A 17,222-nucleotide genomic window follows, 5' to 3' on the forward strand; every position below is an offset into this window, starting at 1 on the left:
AAGCCAATGAACCAGACTCAAAGAATGGATTGATTATCAACCTAGAGAGAGCTTTTTAGGGAAATGCTTTGGGTATGTTTGAAATATTTTTAATAATACTTAAGAAGTAACAGATGTCAGTTGGCAAATACTTACTAAGCACTTTCTATTTACCAGACACTGTGTTAAAAGCTGGGGATAAAAAAAATTAATCTTTCTCATAAAAAATATACTATTTGGAGAATGATTTGTGTATGTCCATCTCCTGAGAAAGAACTGATAAACAGAAATAAGTGGGGCATAGTTTTATGTATACAAATATATTTTTGTCAAAAAATGCCTTTTCTAAAGGGAGGAGAGAAGGAAGGGAAAGAATTAAATGGGTATTTCAATGTAACAAACAAATGAATTAATTCATCAGTGAAATTTAAAAAGAAATTTCTAGTCTCTAGTCTCAAAGAACTCATAGTCTAATGGTAGAGACATTGTATGAATAACTGTGTATCGGTAGAATAAATTTTAGATATTCAACAGAGGAAAGACATGAAGGGGGATCAAGAAACAGATTTTAGCTCAGAATAAGGAGGTGGAATTTCTTGTACAAGGAATAGCAAGGCAGCCAGTGTCCATGGTTTACCAAATCCTTGAGGAGAGAGGGAATGGGAATAACATGTAAGGAGGCTAGGAAGTTAAGTGTGACACAAAAATGAGAATAGCTAATATATACACTGAGAGTATCACAAAAGGTCTCAACTGTAGAATAATGGTTAGATGTCAGATTGAAGTTAATAAGAAGAAATTTATATTCTTACTCTAAAATTTAAAAAATAGCTATGTGAATAGAAGAATTAAGATTTGACTAAAAAGTAATTCATGTTTAAAAGGTCTAGGTTTGTGATAGGTGCCTCCAAAAAAAGCAAATAAAATCTTATGTTTTATTCAGAGATTTTCCATATTTAAAGAAGTGATAGTCCTAGGTTTTTTTAATAGTCCTACTTTTTTTCTGCCTTGATCAAACTATGTTTCAATTTCTTGCTATTTCATTTTTAATAACAAATGTGTAATTTTTCAGATTATATGTCAACACAATTTTAATATTAATTTTCCGATATTTTGCATCCTACGTTCTTTCTTTCTCCCATCCCTCCTAACATGATATAGGTTATACATATATTATCATAAAATATATATTTTCATGTTAATCATATTATAAAAGAAGACACACATAGCTTTCTGGTCATTGCATTTCAATTGATATTAGTAACATTGATGAACTAAAACAAATTACAGGAAGATCCACAAACCAAGGTAACTACAAATTGGTTGAAAGAGATACAGACCATTAACTTGGAGAGGAGAAGATACAAGGAAAACATACACTGGAACATACAAAGTCTTCAAATTTTTATAGTATTATATAGAAGAAGAGTAAGGGTTGTCCTTTTCTGGTCCTAAAAGCAGAAAGTCATCTAGTGCATGGAAGTTTCAAGAACACCAATTTTGGATTAATATAAGCAAACATTTCCTGAAATCAGAACTTTCCAAATATGGACATCTCCCTACCGAGAGAGGTCTTTTAAAAGCTGAATACTCAACCGGGCCTCAGCCACTTCCCAGCTGTTTGACCCTGGGCAAGTCACTTGACCCCCATTGCCCACCCTTACCAATCTTTCACCTATAAGACAATACACCAAAAATTAAGGGTTAAAAAAAAAAAAGATGTTTAAAAAAAAAAGCTGAATACTCACTTTCTGAGGATATGGAATAAAAACTTCTTTCTTTGGTTAAGGACAAGCTTAGAGGATTTCTAAACTTCTTCCCAATTCCAAGTGTACGATTCTTTCATGTCATTCTTAGCAAATGTCAGTGATAAAAAAGTTCTGTACACATATATGTGTATATATATACATATATATGTATATCACATACACACACATATATAGGAGGTTATATATACATAAAATCTTCTGTTAAGTTAGAAATCTATTGCCATTTTAATTTGACCTAAAGGGTATCTAGTAAGTTATGTATGAATCTTTTTAAAAAACTGGTTAAAATAAAAAAGATTAAATAAAATCTAGTCTTACTTTCATTAAGCTTATCTTCTAATAGGAGAAGGGGGGAGAGAGAGGGAGAGAGAGAGTGAATATTGGTAAATTGATAAATTGAAATTTGATATCTCTATTCTCAAAAGTTTTAATTCCAATCCTAACTTTAACACATATATGAATGTGTGTGTGTGTGTGTGTGTGTGTGTGTGTGTGTGTGTGTGTGTGTATTGGTTAAGGATCTCTGAAATAAAAGGTAAAATGTGAAATGGAAAATGAGTTGAGTTTGGAATGAAGAGAACCTGAGTTCAAATCTCACCTCCAACATTTACTAGTTGTACATTTTAACAAAGTTCTCTAAGCTTCAGATTTCTTATCTGTTAAAAAAAGGGGGCGGGGATGTTAGCTGTTGCACTCACTTCACAGGATTATAGTGAGGTTTAAATAAAATAACGTATGTAAGAGCATGTTATAAACTTTAAGTTCATATATATATATATATATATATGCTAGCTTATTATAAAGGAAAAATATTAATTAAAATTGCTAAATTGGTCATGAACAAAATTATTTTAGATACCTTAGTAACACCAAAGTTTACAAAAGTATAGTCTCTTAATTGGAAAAACTGTGAATTTTATAACCTTATACACTATAGCAATTTTACCATTATAACTTATTAATTACTTTCTTACCTTTCTTGTTATTCTGTTGATAAGTATGTTATGTGTAAGTGATGATATATTTAATTTCTTAAAACAAAGTCCCGATGTCTTTGCATGTGAAACCTTTTAGGAGAGACATATACAAAAATTGGAACTTTATGATTTCATATACAATAATGTCTATAAGTAGAATACATGAAAATTTTAGATAACACTCACTAGCTTTCTTTTGGAATGTCCAATCTGAAAAAATACAAAAATATATTGTCAAAAGAATATATTACTAACCACTGTTTTCCATAAATATTAAATGCCTCTAAAATCACTTAAATGTAACTGCTTAGGAGCAAAATAACAAAGGAAGCAAAGTGTTTGCCTAGATAATCTCTTGAGAATTTTCTCGCTGTAGTTTTGATATAGAGAATATTCAAATTGAAGCTTTATAAAAAAAAATACTATACTAATATTAGTCCTAAGGAACAAATGATAAACAACACTCTCAGTAGAATTCTGGGAAACAATGGCTGAAGAATGTTGCTTATAACTTCATAAAATGGCTGATATTTTAAATGTTTTGGCTTAATTGTTTTTCTTTGTTAGAGAATTCATTGGGAAGAAGTACATTGGAAAATATGATTACAATAAAAAGCCTCGATAAAACAAAGAAAAAAGTCACTCCAACTAGAGTGAATTCTAACTTACATGATTACTGGGGCATTTCTCAATATGAGCGATTATGATTTCCCCAGGAATCTGGACTAGGATATAGGAAGCCATACTATACAATGCTGCACTATTTCCATCAAATGTTATAATGCTTAGTTCTGACAACATCGAACATCGACCTAAAAAATAAAAAGGTATATTTAGCAATCAAATTTATAATCACTTTATGCTTTTAGCCCTTTTCCCAAAGAAACAAATGTTAATTATTCCAAATAGTTTGATTGTGCTGGATGCAAGAGAAGTAATTTTGAGATTTTACTTACATGGGATCCCAATATTCCACTACTTAACAAAATTCTATAGCTAACTTTAAAAAACTAAAAGTGAAAAAAATTTAAATGGACTTAATTTTCACAAAAAGCCTGAGAAGCAATATAATTCAAGAGGAAGCTCTTTACTTATCCTGGGAAGGTGTTCCTGAGAAGTGCTAAAAAAAATTACATTTCAATTTATATTTTCAACATACTGTTAAAGGGCTCACTCCTTAATGGGGGTCTTTCAATGAAAGCTTTTTAAAAATAAATCTTATTGACAACTTTTTTTTCCTTTCCATCATCTAAATTTTCCCTGACATCTTTCATTTTAATATCATTCAAATCTTCCCTGCATGACTCCTCCCTTTCCTGAAGAGCTATTTCACATAACAAAGAATGTTTTCAGGAAAAAAAGAAAAAAAGAGAAAGAGAAAAACCAGCAAAACACTTCAATAAATACATAGAAAAAAAATCTCAAGACTTAAGCAATTTTTTACACCTCTAGACCTTCCACTTCTGCAACAGAGTAGAGAAAGGTATATTCTCATCCCTTTAACAAATCTTTTTTAAAACAATTTCTCTCTAATTTTCTCTTTTATAAGTTCAAACTTTTTTTCTGATCCGATTACTGTTAATGGTTTTCAGTGCCCAGAATGAACCATCTCAACTCCTGAACACTATGTCTAGACTTACAAGGGCATTCCCACTCAGGACAGCAGGTATCATTGTTCACTTGAACAGGCATTCCTCGAAAACCACAGTCAGGTATGGTTGTGTCCTTTGGGCAATTGCTTGATAGGTTAAACAATACCCATTCCTTATTAAGACATACATATTGGTAACAAGTAAATGTAGGTTCCATGTATTCTGGCTGTTGGCAAAAAAAAATGGAAATTATTTCTATTTCAAGGCATATATGACATGTTTCTTTTTCAAAGCAATTCAATTACAAAACATTAAGTGCCTACTGTATGCAAGGCATTGAGCTAAGCATTGGGGATAAAAAGAAATAATTCTTGCCATCAAAGAGCTTATACTTTTCTAACAAAGGGAATCCAACATTTACAAAAACAAATAAATATAAACTATATCAAACATAAAAGCAATGGAATATTAAAAGTGAAAGAATGGGGGGTAGCAGCTAGGTAGCTTGCGGGATAGAGAACCAGGCTTGGATATAGGAGGTTCTGGGTTCAAATCTAAACTTAAACACTTCAGAGCTGAGTGACTGTGGGCAAGTCACTTAACCCCCATTGCCTAGCCTTACCACTCTTCTGCCTTAGATCCAACACACAGTATTAACTTTACTATAGAAGGAAGGGGTTTTTTTAATGGAAGGAATACTCATATATTAGAGGATAATAATGGCTAATATTTATATACTACTGTAGGGTGTGCAAAGAGCTTTATATCAATTATCTCATTTTAAGGAACTATGAAGCAGGTAGAGAATGAACAATTCTTTAAAGAAATCTAGTGTTTCCATAAGATAAAGGTGAGGAAAGAGCATTCCAGACTTGGGAAACTATTTGTAGAAAGGCCAGGAGGAGGGAGGTGGAATGTCACATGTAGAAATCATAAATTAGACCCAGGTGACTAGAAGAGAGAAAATGCAAAAGAGAGAAATATGAAATAAGGCCAGGAAGGTAGGTAGAGCAGGTGGAGGGCTTTAAATGAGAGATTTCAGTAGTTTATATTTTATCCTAGGGGTGTTAAGAAGCAATATAAGATTTCTGAGTAGTGACGGGACATACTTCGGGTATTTTGTCTTTTGTGCAACTTCGCCTGGCAGATGAATAGATAATGAATTGGAGAAGGCAGAAAGAGGAGGCAGGGAGGTCAAGTAGGAGGCTAGTGTAAGAGGCAATCAGATCCTAAGGTTGTATAAAAGAGAAAAAGAGTTAAAAGAGTTACGTCATGGACGTAAGATAAAACTTGGCAACTGAGTAGATTTAGTAACGGTTACTGTTGAGGGATAAGGAAGAAGAAAGGATGGTGTGGAAATACAAATGTAAATATGCAAAAAATCAATACAAATGAAAAGCAGCTGTGTAATTGGGACTCTTTCTCCAGCTTAAGAGTTTTTATAGTAAAACCAATCATTGATTTACCAAACGCAATGGCCCATTTACCCCAGAAAAGTGAATACTGATTTAACAGAGCAGCTCTAGAGTTAGAATTACCCAGAAATGCCAAATCAGACAACTTCAGCCTGAATTTTTGAGAAGGCCTGTCTTTGTTTTCAGAAATCCGTGAGTAACTTATCCTATGGCACTTTTTGTCGTGTCATTTTGACATCTGAACAAATTATAAAAGGGTTGAAGTAAAATATAAACTCCCATTAGGAAACTTGCTTATGCAATAATGAATATTTTCAAATTTGGAAGTATGCTGGCATCAAAAGAATAAGTTTCATAGATCATAGGATAACAAGAATACAGTTAGAAGGAAGTTTAGAGCTCATCTAAGCCCTTCATTATATAAACAAAGAAGGTGAGACACAACGAAGTTAAAAAATTTGCCCAACTTCATAGGAGTTAAATCGCAAAACTGGGATTATAATTCAAGTTGTCCAAAAGCTGGAGCTATTTCCACTATTCCTTGCTAAATATTATTAGAGGGAGGATTTAAACCCAGATCTTTTGCAGTCTAGGCTTCCCCATTCAGTACAAATTAGTTTTAAAGTGTAGCCCAAAGAGTGCTAAATAGTGCAAACATAAATTCCATTCTATTTAATTGTTTTAATGATAAAAATTGGAAATTATAAAAGCCATATCTATTTTCAATATAATTTTTAAAAATTCTTCCCTTCTTAGTATCAATTCTAAGACAGAAAAGCAGTGAGGGCTAGGCAATCAGGGTTAAGTGACTTGCCCAGGGTCACACAGAGAAGAAGAGCCTAAGGCCAGATAGGAGTCCAGGTCCTCCTGACTCAGGGTCTGGCATTCTATCCACTATGCTACCTAGCTGCCCTTATTTTAATATAATCTAAAAGATATAGATGTTCTATGAATGACCTCTGGGTCTATTTACCAGGATAGAGTCACATAGAGGATCTTGCTCATTGATTTCAAAAGTGATTTTTCACTTGAACAAATTTCACTAGTCAAAGAACCCGGGGATTATTTGTGGGCATGAATGCATGTCTAAAATGCGTTATACAAATTTCCCTTCAAGCAACTGTAAGTTCACAAATTACCTGCTTAATCAGAGGATTCCAAAAGAAAATTATCCCATGAGGAATATATACAAATGATGTGCATTTCTAATTTTCAGGCAGATTATAAGCAACCTATTTACCTATTTCTTCTTCTAAAATACTGCTCTGACAGCTTTCCTTGTATGATGGCAACTCAAAATTCCCAAAGCCTAGCAGAAGTCAACCTCTAGAAGGTATTACAACTAGGAAATACTTTGTGGGTAGTCCCTGATAACAAGATTCTTTTCCCGTCAAAAGACTCACCTAGATGAAATTCACACAGCCTCATTATTAAAGGGTTAGAGAGCCTCGAACGCAGATCTTCCTAACTCCCAAACTAGCCAATAATTGTTTCTATAGTTCATTTAAAATAGCCAGAGTAGTTTACTGTCTGAACACATTGTGTACTTTGGAACACATTATTCTAACATTGTAGATTGTTTTACTTTTCAACATCATTTAAAAATGCATATTCCATTTTGACAAATTTAAGAGTCAAAAAGTCTCACTGATTCAGTGAAATAGTTCTTTTATTTATCAGTTGCTTCAAAACATTATTGTCCTAGGGGATATATAATGAACTTGACTAGAAAATTTGGAATGAGTTAAGATAATACAAGTATCATCAGATATGATGGGCTCATTCATTTGTATTTCAAATAATAGAATATAAGAGAAAAAAGGAGTAGACAAATGTCACTGGGAAAATTAGTTGGCAATATTGTGGGGAAATGATTTAGACTATCATCTTACAACTTATACCTAAAAAATTCCAATTGGATGAGTGACTTAAACATGAAAAAACATCCTACAAAATATGAAAGAATATGAAATACAGTATTTATCTAAATTATAGAGGGGAGCTTTATTTAAGTTGACAAATAGAAGAGACCAATTATGAGTATGAGAAACAAAAAAAATAATTAAAAGAATGATAAAACTGGGGAAATATCTATGACAAATATTACAGATAAAAATGGCATCTAAAAAAATATAAGGAATAATTAAGAAGTCATAGTGATAATTCACAGTCCACAGTAAGAGTGGCCAAAGGAAATAATCAGGCAATTTTAAAAGATGTAACTTATATTGTCAGTAATCTTTTAAAAAGATTAAGACACTTCAGAGCTGTGTGACCATGGATATTACTTAACCCCCATTGCCTAGACCTTACCACTCTTATGCCTTAGAATCAATACATAATATTGATTCTAAAATGGAAGGTAAGGATTTTTTTAATAAAATAAAATAAATAAAAAATAAAAAGATATTTAATCTTATTCATTATGAAAAGGAATAAAATAAAACAATGAACAAAAAATTAAAAGTAACAAAACAAGTCATTTGGCAGTCAAAATGACAAGTTATTTCATATTATAAATAAATTATATATAACATAATCATATTCTTTAATCCAGTGTTCTCATGGTTGGAATATACCATGAAAATATGATTAAAAAAAAACAAAAAAAGAAGCTATCTAGCTATTCAAAGGTTTTCATAACATTTTATAAAACTGATTTTTAAAAAATAGAAATGAAATAAATATCTAGCAAAAGGGAAGTGGTCAAATAAATTGTGATATGTTAATGGACTACTATAATAAAATTAAGATCTCAAAATATGGAAAATAAAAATATACCTGGGAAAATCTCTAATAATGCAAGTCTACAAGAGATGTACCTAAAGAATGGACTATACCACCCTTACCAATCTTCCACCTATGAGACAATACACCGAAGTAAAAGGGTAAAAAAAAAAAAAAAAGAATGGACTATATAAAAGGAAAATTAATTGAGAATAAATAGACATCCTCAGTTTTTGAGGATAAATTTGATCTCATGTGAAGTGAAGTTATGACAACAAGCATTTTTTTAAAGAAATCATTATTTTTCATCTTAGAATCAATATTGTGTATCAGTTCCAAGGCAGAAGAGTGGGAAGAGCTAGACAATGGAGGCTAAGTGATTTCCCATGGCCACACAGTTCAGAAGTGTCTGAGGCCAAATTTGAACCCAGGACCTCCCTGATATATGCCTGGCTCTCAGTCCATTGAGCCACCTAGCTGCCCCCTCAACAAGCATTTATTAAGCAATTACTAGGTGCTAGTAATGCGCTAAGTGATGAAAATAAAAATACAATCAGAATAAAAGATAGCTCCTAAACTATTATTACACTTTAAGCACTGAAATTAGTCTAAATATAAATAGTTACTAAGCAAGTTTAATTGGTTTTATTGAGATTCAATAGCCAACTTTTAATAAAATTGCATTTTTTAAAAGAAAGTGAGCCATAAGGACTTAAACAAAACAAGAGAGAGAGAGACAGAGGCAGAGACACTCTGATATGGTAATAATGGGGAGTTTTTAACTGGTTATTAAGATATATTACCACACATTCTGAAGCAGGTGTAGGAGCTTCCTCTTGTGGGCATTCAGATGGAACATGTGGTTCAGGAGGCCCTGTGGAGAGCATCAACATAGAAATGGATCAAGTTATCTTCCCTGTTGGTGCCAGATAAGGCCAATTTGATAATTTAAGAGAAATTGTCTTTATAGTTAATTATATCACAAGAGACTCCTTAGTGGCAGCAAATTTGGATTTTGAGCCATTTTCTAGCACATCTCCTAAGACTGACTAAATTCCTTTGATGAATTTGTGGAATGTGTCATGGTTATTTCTAAAATGCATACAGGAATCTTGGGCCTAAGGAAATATTTACTAGGAGTGCCAAGGCTTGAATTGTTCACTGGGTGGTCACCAACTGGTATTTTCAAGGAACTTTACATAGCCAACAAAACTAGGAAATGTGCTACCAAGTAAATAAAGTTCAAAGAGATTCCAGTGTTGAATGAAAGAAAATTTCAGTGGTAAAGCAGTTAAGAAAAACACTTGGGCAGGGGAGGCAGGGAGTAAAGATGGGGGCCCAAGGTTAATTAAAAGCTGTAAAGTTCCATAAATGCTACAGAACACATCCAGGAGATGGAGAATTACTCGTATATAGCATGCTATTAGATTGCTATCCACTTAATTAATTGGATCATCCACTGAGAGCTGAAAGGGATTTTAATGTCCTCTAGATCTGGGTTCTTAACCTTTATATTTATGTCATGGACCCTTTGGCAGTCTGGTGACTCCCCCGAATTATGTTTTTAAATGCATAAAATAAAATATATTGAATTATAAAGGAACTTATTGATATCAAAATTAAAATAGATTTTCTCATCCAAGTTCACAGACAGTCTGAAACTATACACAGACCTTTAGGGGGTCCAGATGCCCCACGTCAGGAACTGATGTTCTACACCAACCCTCTTATTTTATAGAAGAGGAAGCTGAAGATCATAGAATTTAAATGACTTGTCCAAGGTCATATAGCTTTCTAAATGGTGAAAGTTAAGATTCAAACCACTGTCCTTTGACTTCAAATCCTGTGCTCATTCCCCTCCACTATCTCAGACTTTATTTTTCATCTAAGAGGTTTCACTTAGGTCTTTTAATTTTCTTGTGAAACTACATGGAAGTCCATAAGGAAATGAGATTCACTTTATAGCCAGATGTGATTTAAAAATTAAGTAATTATAATAAGAATAATAAGAATATATTTATTCTAGAAAACCAAAGATATTTGTCCTGGGAAACACCTAGCTGGGTACACTGCAATTAAACTAAGTATTTGGACTATAAGCAGATGATGGTTTAGTATAAACTGATGTATCTTTAAAGAACTCAAAAGAGAAAAGGAGAGCTGAGGGCACTTAAAATAATGACTAATATTTGTCCTGCTGGTAAGGATGAAAGCAATAATCAAGGAACCTTAGTCATCTACTTTTAAGGTTTCCTGATGTTGATAATAATCCACTCATGCCTCTCCATTGTATATGACTTTAAAATTGTCACAGGAATCCCATTTAATATGCTGGGGCAGGGGAGCTTCCTTAGAATTCCTCTTAGAATAATGAGCATTCTGTCTGTCCTGTGCTTATCCTTCATTCTCATTATCTGACAAGCCTATCTTAGTGTTATTTTTTTCTAGTTACAGATCTTGAATGTCAGCTAGGAGGAGAACACTGATAATTGGCCTTAAGTCATCTTCCAGACAAAAGACTCTCATTAAGAAGATGGAAGCCAGATCTGAGAAGATGCTAGAGTTCTAGAGGAGGAGAGCTGCTGGTGTCAGACTACTTAATGAAAACAGAAGAATTAAAACTGATGACAGAAATAAAATCTGATAGTACTGTTAGGATCACATATTTCAAGCTAGAAGATATCCCAGAAACTATCTACTCTCACTTTACAGAGGAGAAAATTCATTTTTCAAAACTGAGGCTTAGAAGTGTTAGGAGATTTGCCCAAAGTCACTCAGCTAATGAGATTAAATGCACATCCTTTGATTCCAAATTCAATGGACTTTTAACTATCCAACATACTATAAACAATAAACACACTTGAAAACCATTGCTTGGTTTACAAGGATTGCCCATATTTCTAAAGCACATTTACGGAGAACTTTACACATGTGATCTCTTGTATTTGGGGCAGAATGGCATCTCTCAAGAAGAAATCTTTCTCCAATCGTTGTGGAAGGCAATTTAGAATTATGCCCAAAAGGCTTTAAAAGGCTGCCTGCCCTTTGATCCAGCAATACCACTCCTGGGTTTATACCCCAAAAAGATAATAAGGAAAAAGACTTGTACAAAAATATTCATAACTGTGCTCTATGTGGTGCCAAAAAAATGGAAATTGAGGGGGTATCTCTCAATTGGGGAATGATTGAACAAATTGTGATATCTGATGGCAATGGAATACTATTGTGCTGAAAGGAATGATGAACTAGAGGAATTCCATGTGAACTGGAAAGACCTCCAGGAACTGATGCAGAGCTAAAGGAGCAGAGCCAGAAGAACATTGTACACAGACTGAAATATTGTGGGATGATCATATGTAATCGACTTTAATACTAATAGCAATGCAATGATCCAGGACAATTTTGAGGGACTCAAGAGAAAGAACACTATCCACATCCAGAGAAAGAACTATGGGAGTAGAAATGCAGAAGGAAAACATTTGATTTTCCACTTGTTTATATGGGTATTAGACGTGAGGTTTTGGTTTTTAAAAGATTATTACAAAAAATGAATAATATGTAAATAGGTATGAGTGATAATACATATATAACCCAGTAGAATTGCATGTCAGTTCTGGGAAAGGGGAGGGAAAGAACATGAATCACGTAACCATGGAAAACTACTTAAATGAAAAAAATAAAAGAAAATTTCTCACAAAAAAAAAAAAAAAGAAATCTGTCACCATCTTGTTTTTTTGAAATTAATCAAAAGTTATTGAAGTTAATGAAATTGTCATAGGAGATAGTATATGGGATAGTAGATGCAGCAGTAGTTAATGATTCAACTCTTCCAATTCGAATTCTGCGTAATATAACTTTTAATGTTACTGATAGTAGTTATACCTGTGCCCACTGGCTGGGGAGGCTTGATTATAGCTTCTGTCACTGGCACAGGTATACCTATAAAGAAACAAAGATTTGCTTTGTAAATCATAATTTCTGCAAGATGGGGCTCACCACAATTCAAACAATATAGAATCTGCCAACCTCTTATGAACATGGGGATCCCCTAAAACTTCAAAAGATTTCACTGAACCCAACATGAACTATTAATATCCTCTAATTAAAAAAATAAAGGATATTTCTATGGACACAACTATGCTTTTTAATGAATGTATATTTTCTATACAACAGCTGCATTACATATTTGAAAACAGTAATACATATATAAAGATCCTATTTTGTAATAATAAAACTCATTGTCCCAAAAGTTTTAGTTCAGTTTTCAACTCTATCTTAAAATTGCACTAAGACTTTTGATACATTCTGCATAGTCGAAGTTTGCAAATGAGAGAGAAAGAGTATTTATTTATGTATGTGTATATGTATACATACACACATAGAATCTCATTTCATAAATTATCATCATAAATTTCCAACAGAAGATTTTAACTCATGTCTGCCTGACTACAATCTAATCCAAAAATATCTATTAAGTACCTACTACTAGACACCATATGAGGTACTGGGTATATGAAGATAAAAACGAAACCATCCCTGCCTCCCATTCTATCAGGGGAAACAATAGGCACACATACAGATTCAACCAAGGCCAGTGCTTTCTTTTAGGCCATGCAGTCTGCCTCTTGATCTACAGAAGTGTATCTGCTTTTATATTATACTGTGTTATGCTACATAGATTTTAAAAGCTAAAGATCATAATAGCAAAGTTTTATGGATTAATGGATTTTTGAACTCATTACAATAATGGGTTTAATGGATTTTAATTTAATTTAATGGATTCTTGAACCCATTACAGTAAAAGAGAGGGCCCCCTAGGGGTCCTTGGCTCCCATATTGAGAACCACTCATATAGGGGTCTTGGGATCAAAAGATACTTTAGGAGGAAAGAGTAGTGTGCAAATAAAATGCATAAATATCAACCACAGAACCAAGGGAAAAGGATGGAATTATAAAAGATGATCAGCAATGTGAAATTTATTAGTCACAACATCGAGGAACAAATGAATATTTCTACCCAGAATAAAATGGAACATATACTTACAGTCTGCAGGATAAACACATTTAAGTGTGACTTCATCAAGGATCATGTTTCTAGGACAGTATGGCAAGCATCCTTCAACCCTTTAAATATTTATTTCAAAAAGGTATAAGTATCATTCTTGAAATCCAAAAACATAGAATCATGAGTGAAAAAAATATTTATTTGATGCCAACTTGGGAAAAAAACCCACACACTGTAAGTCGTATATGTATACTTAACTGTGCTAGCATCTTCCCAAATTTCTGTTACAGCCCTGGTCAGACTGACATCTATCACACCTTTCCATGATAATAGCATCTCATGCCCTCTTCCCCTAAATTGCCATATGAATGAGTGGCAGAGGGTATACTATACGACTTCAACAATGTTCTCACTGCATTCCTGTCACTCAATGTTTTCTAAGGGTGTTTCTAGAACCTTTACAATAACGTTGTTAGGGTAACATTTTTTTTAATTTAAATATTTTATTTTTTTTAGAAAATTTTCCCATGGTTACATGATTCATGTTTTTACTTTCCCCTTCACACTCCCCCATAGAGGGTAACTTTTTAAAATCATACTCGTGTACTTTTTAAACCAGTTCAAGAAAAATGTTTTATCTTTTTAACCCTTACCTTTTGTCTTAGTATCAGTTCTAAGACAGAAGAGCAGCAAGGGCTAGACATTTGGGGTTAAGTGACTTGCCCAGGGCCCCACAGCTAGCAAGTGTCTAATTTGACACTTGAACCCAGATCCTCCTGACTTCAGGCCTGGTACTCTATCTAACTGTGCCACCTAACTATCCCTCTTCAAATAAAAATATTTATTAAGATTGGACTAAAAAGATAAAACTGAATGTGTCTGTCCTGAGAGGGTTTATATGTCCTGAGAGAAAAAAAAACACATAGAAGGAAATACATGTATATCTAGTAAATACAACGTAACTGTCAGTGGAGGGAGACACTTTAGTTAAGTTTTGAGGGAAACAAAGAATCTCAGATTTGGAGAAGAAAATGAGGGGAAACATTCCAGGCATGAATGAATTACCTATTTGCAGGCAAAGAGAGAGGAGATGCAATTTATATACAGGATTAGCACGTAGAACATTGAGGGAAGTGATGTATACTATAGCTGGAAAGGAATCCCAGCTCCAGTTGTTAAGTCCTTTAAATGACAAAGATGGCAACATATATTTTGCTTAGAAACAATAGGAATTCATGGAGCTTCTTTTGTTTTGTTTTGTTTTAAACCCTTACCTTCTGTCTTAGAAAAAATACTGTGGGTTCCGGGTTAAGATGGCGGCAGAGTAAGAAGCCGCTCTTAACCTCTCCTGACTGAAACACACAAAACTCCTCAAGGGGACATAAAAACAAGTCCAGACGAACGGAGGAACCCCACAACAGGGCACAGCGTGGAAGGTACGTGGAATCGAGGCATTTCCATGCTATAAAGGGGTGTAACACCTCTCACTAAATCGCAGGCTGAAAAACCACCTCACCCCCACCCCCTCCACACACACCACCTATAGTGCCGAAGCCAGCTAAAAAGAAATAGAGCAAGTTTGGTGCACCCATTGAGTCATTGGCAGCTCCGGGGCCTTTTCCTGAGAGCAGCAAGATTTAGGACCCCAAAAAGCTAACGAACACACGCAAAATTTGAGCACAGGAGCAGGACGCTGAGAACGGACGCAGGGCACAGAGCGTGGGCTCAGAGCACAGGCACAGGCAGAGGCGTGGGTGGAGGCAGACATAGCCATGAGCTAAAGCTCTGAAACCCTGAGTGGGGAACCAGTGCAGACGGGCATAGGACTGTGGAAGCAGCGCCCTGAGACCTGTAAAAAAACCTCCAGCGGAGGATCAAGCAAGGGGGTCCACCAGGGGGCTTGACCTTGGAAAAAACCAGAACTCAGACCTCAGGAGCCAATAGACCGCGGACAGACCCTGAGCGTGAGGATAAACCTGAGAAGCTGCTGGGCTAAAGATGGCTACCCAGTCTCAGGAAGTTCAGAAGAGAAAGAATAACAACAAGAATAAGAAGGCTTTAACACTCAACAACTTTTACACAGAGAAAATCCAGACAACCAAGCAAACAGAGGAGGAGAACAAAAAACCATCTGGACCCTCCTCAAATAAGGAAAACTCCTCACAAGCTATGGAAGAGGGCAAAACTGAGATTTTGAGGAAAATGGAAGAGATCTGGCAAGAAAATAACTGTTTAAAAGGTAGAATCTTGCAAATGGAAAGTGACGCTCAGAAACCAAATGAACTGATAAGCCAATTGAACACCAGAAATGTCCAGATTGAAAAGGAATACCAGAAGATTATGGCCGAAAACCAGAAGATCATAGCCGAAAATCAGAAGATTATAGCCGAAAACCAGAAAATTACAGCCGAAAACCAGAAGATTACAGCCGAAAATCAAAAGATCATAGCCGAAAACCGAAAGATTATAGCCGAAAATCAATCCCTAAAGCCTAGAATTGAGCAATTAGAAGCTAATGATCTCTCAAGACAACAAGAACAAATAAAACAAAGTCAAAAGACTGAAAAAATAGAAATAAACATGAAATATCTCAATGAGAGAGTGACAGACCAAGAAAACCGGTCTAGAAGAGACAATTTGAGAATAATTGGTCTTACAGAAAAACCAGAAATTAATAGAAACCTAGACTCCATACTAACAGAAATAATCCAGCAAAATTGCCCTGAAGTCCTACAACAAGAGGGCAACATAGACATTGAAAGGATTCATAGAACACCTGTGACATTTGATCCAGAAAAGAAAACACCCAGAAATATAATTGCCAAATTCAAGAGTTTCCAAACAAAAGAAAAAATCTTACAAGAAGCCAGAAAGAAACAATTCAAATACCAAGGAGCACCAATCAGGATCACACAGGATCTGGCAGCCTCCATGCTAAAAGATCACAAGGCTTGGAATACGATATTCAGAAAGGCAAGAGAGCTGGGCCTGCAACCACAGATCAACTACCCATCGAAACTGACTATATACTTCCAGGGGAAAGTATGGGCATTCAACAAAATTGAAGAATTCCAGGTATTTGCACAGAAAAGACCAGAGCTAAATGGAAAGTTTGATATCCAACCACAAAAATCGAGAGAAACCTGAAAAGGTAAATAAGATACAGAGGGTAAGAAAGAAAACTTATAATTTTTAAATTTGCCTTTTTAAGGGCCTCAGTGAGATCTAATTATCTGTATTCCTATGTAGAGAAATGTTATGTATAATTCTCTGTAGTGAACTCTATTCACTATTATAATATTCACTATTATAGTAATCAGAAGAATAATTCACAGGGTGAGGGTGGAACACTAAATAATCTAAGATGGCATGGGGGATGGGAAAGAGGGGTGAATAGCAGGGGACACCAAGAGAAACTTGAGTGAATAAGAAAATAGAATATTCTATTACACACAAAGAGGGCATGGGAGGGAGAGGGGACAAATACTATTATAAGAAGGAGAGGAAGAGAGCATAAAGAGGTAATAATCAAACCTTACTCTCAGTGTAATCAACCTGGAGAGGGAAGAGTAGCTATACTATCCATTTGGGATATAAAACTCTTATCTAACCCTTCTGAGAAAGTTAGAAGGGATAAACCAAGGGGAGCAGGGGAGTGGGGAGGTCAAAAAAAGGGAGGGGAGAAAGGGGAGGGAATTCATAAGGCCTTTAAAAAAAAGAGGGGGAAAAATAAGGGAGGAGGTAGAAAGGGAAGTTAA

At 34.5% G+C, this 17,222-nt stretch overlaps 1 protein-coding gene across 1 annotated transcript in view; it reads right to left on the minus strand.

Moving 5' to 3' along the window:
* OTOGL (otogelin like) overlaps nt 1–17,222 on the minus strand; it is a 220,029-nt gene that overhangs the window by 43,917 nt on the left and 158,890 nt on the right. The window contains exons 35-41 of the mRNA XM_044679180.1: nt 13,504–13,583; nt 12,342–12,398; nt 9,263–9,333; nt 4,366–4,543; nt 3,395–3,537; nt 2,912–2,935; nt 2,723–2,815 (exon numbers count right to left, since the gene is read on the minus strand). Coding sequence (XP_044535115.1) covers nt 2,723–2,815; nt 2,912–2,935; nt 3,395–3,537; nt 4,366–4,543; nt 9,263–9,333; nt 12,342–12,398; nt 13,504–13,583 — 646 coding nt within the window. The remainder of the gene's footprint in view (nt 1–2,722; nt 2,816–2,911; nt 2,936–3,394; nt 3,538–4,365; nt 4,544–9,262; nt 9,334–12,341; nt 12,399–13,503; nt 13,584–17,222) is intronic.

Source organism: Gracilinanus agilis, chromosome 5 (genome assembly GCF_016433145.1).
Source record: "Gracilinanus agilis isolate LMUSP501 chromosome 5, AgileGrace, whole genome shotgun sequence".
NCBI lineage: Eukaryota > Metazoa > Chordata > Mammalia > Didelphimorphia > Didelphidae > Gracilinanus > Gracilinanus agilis.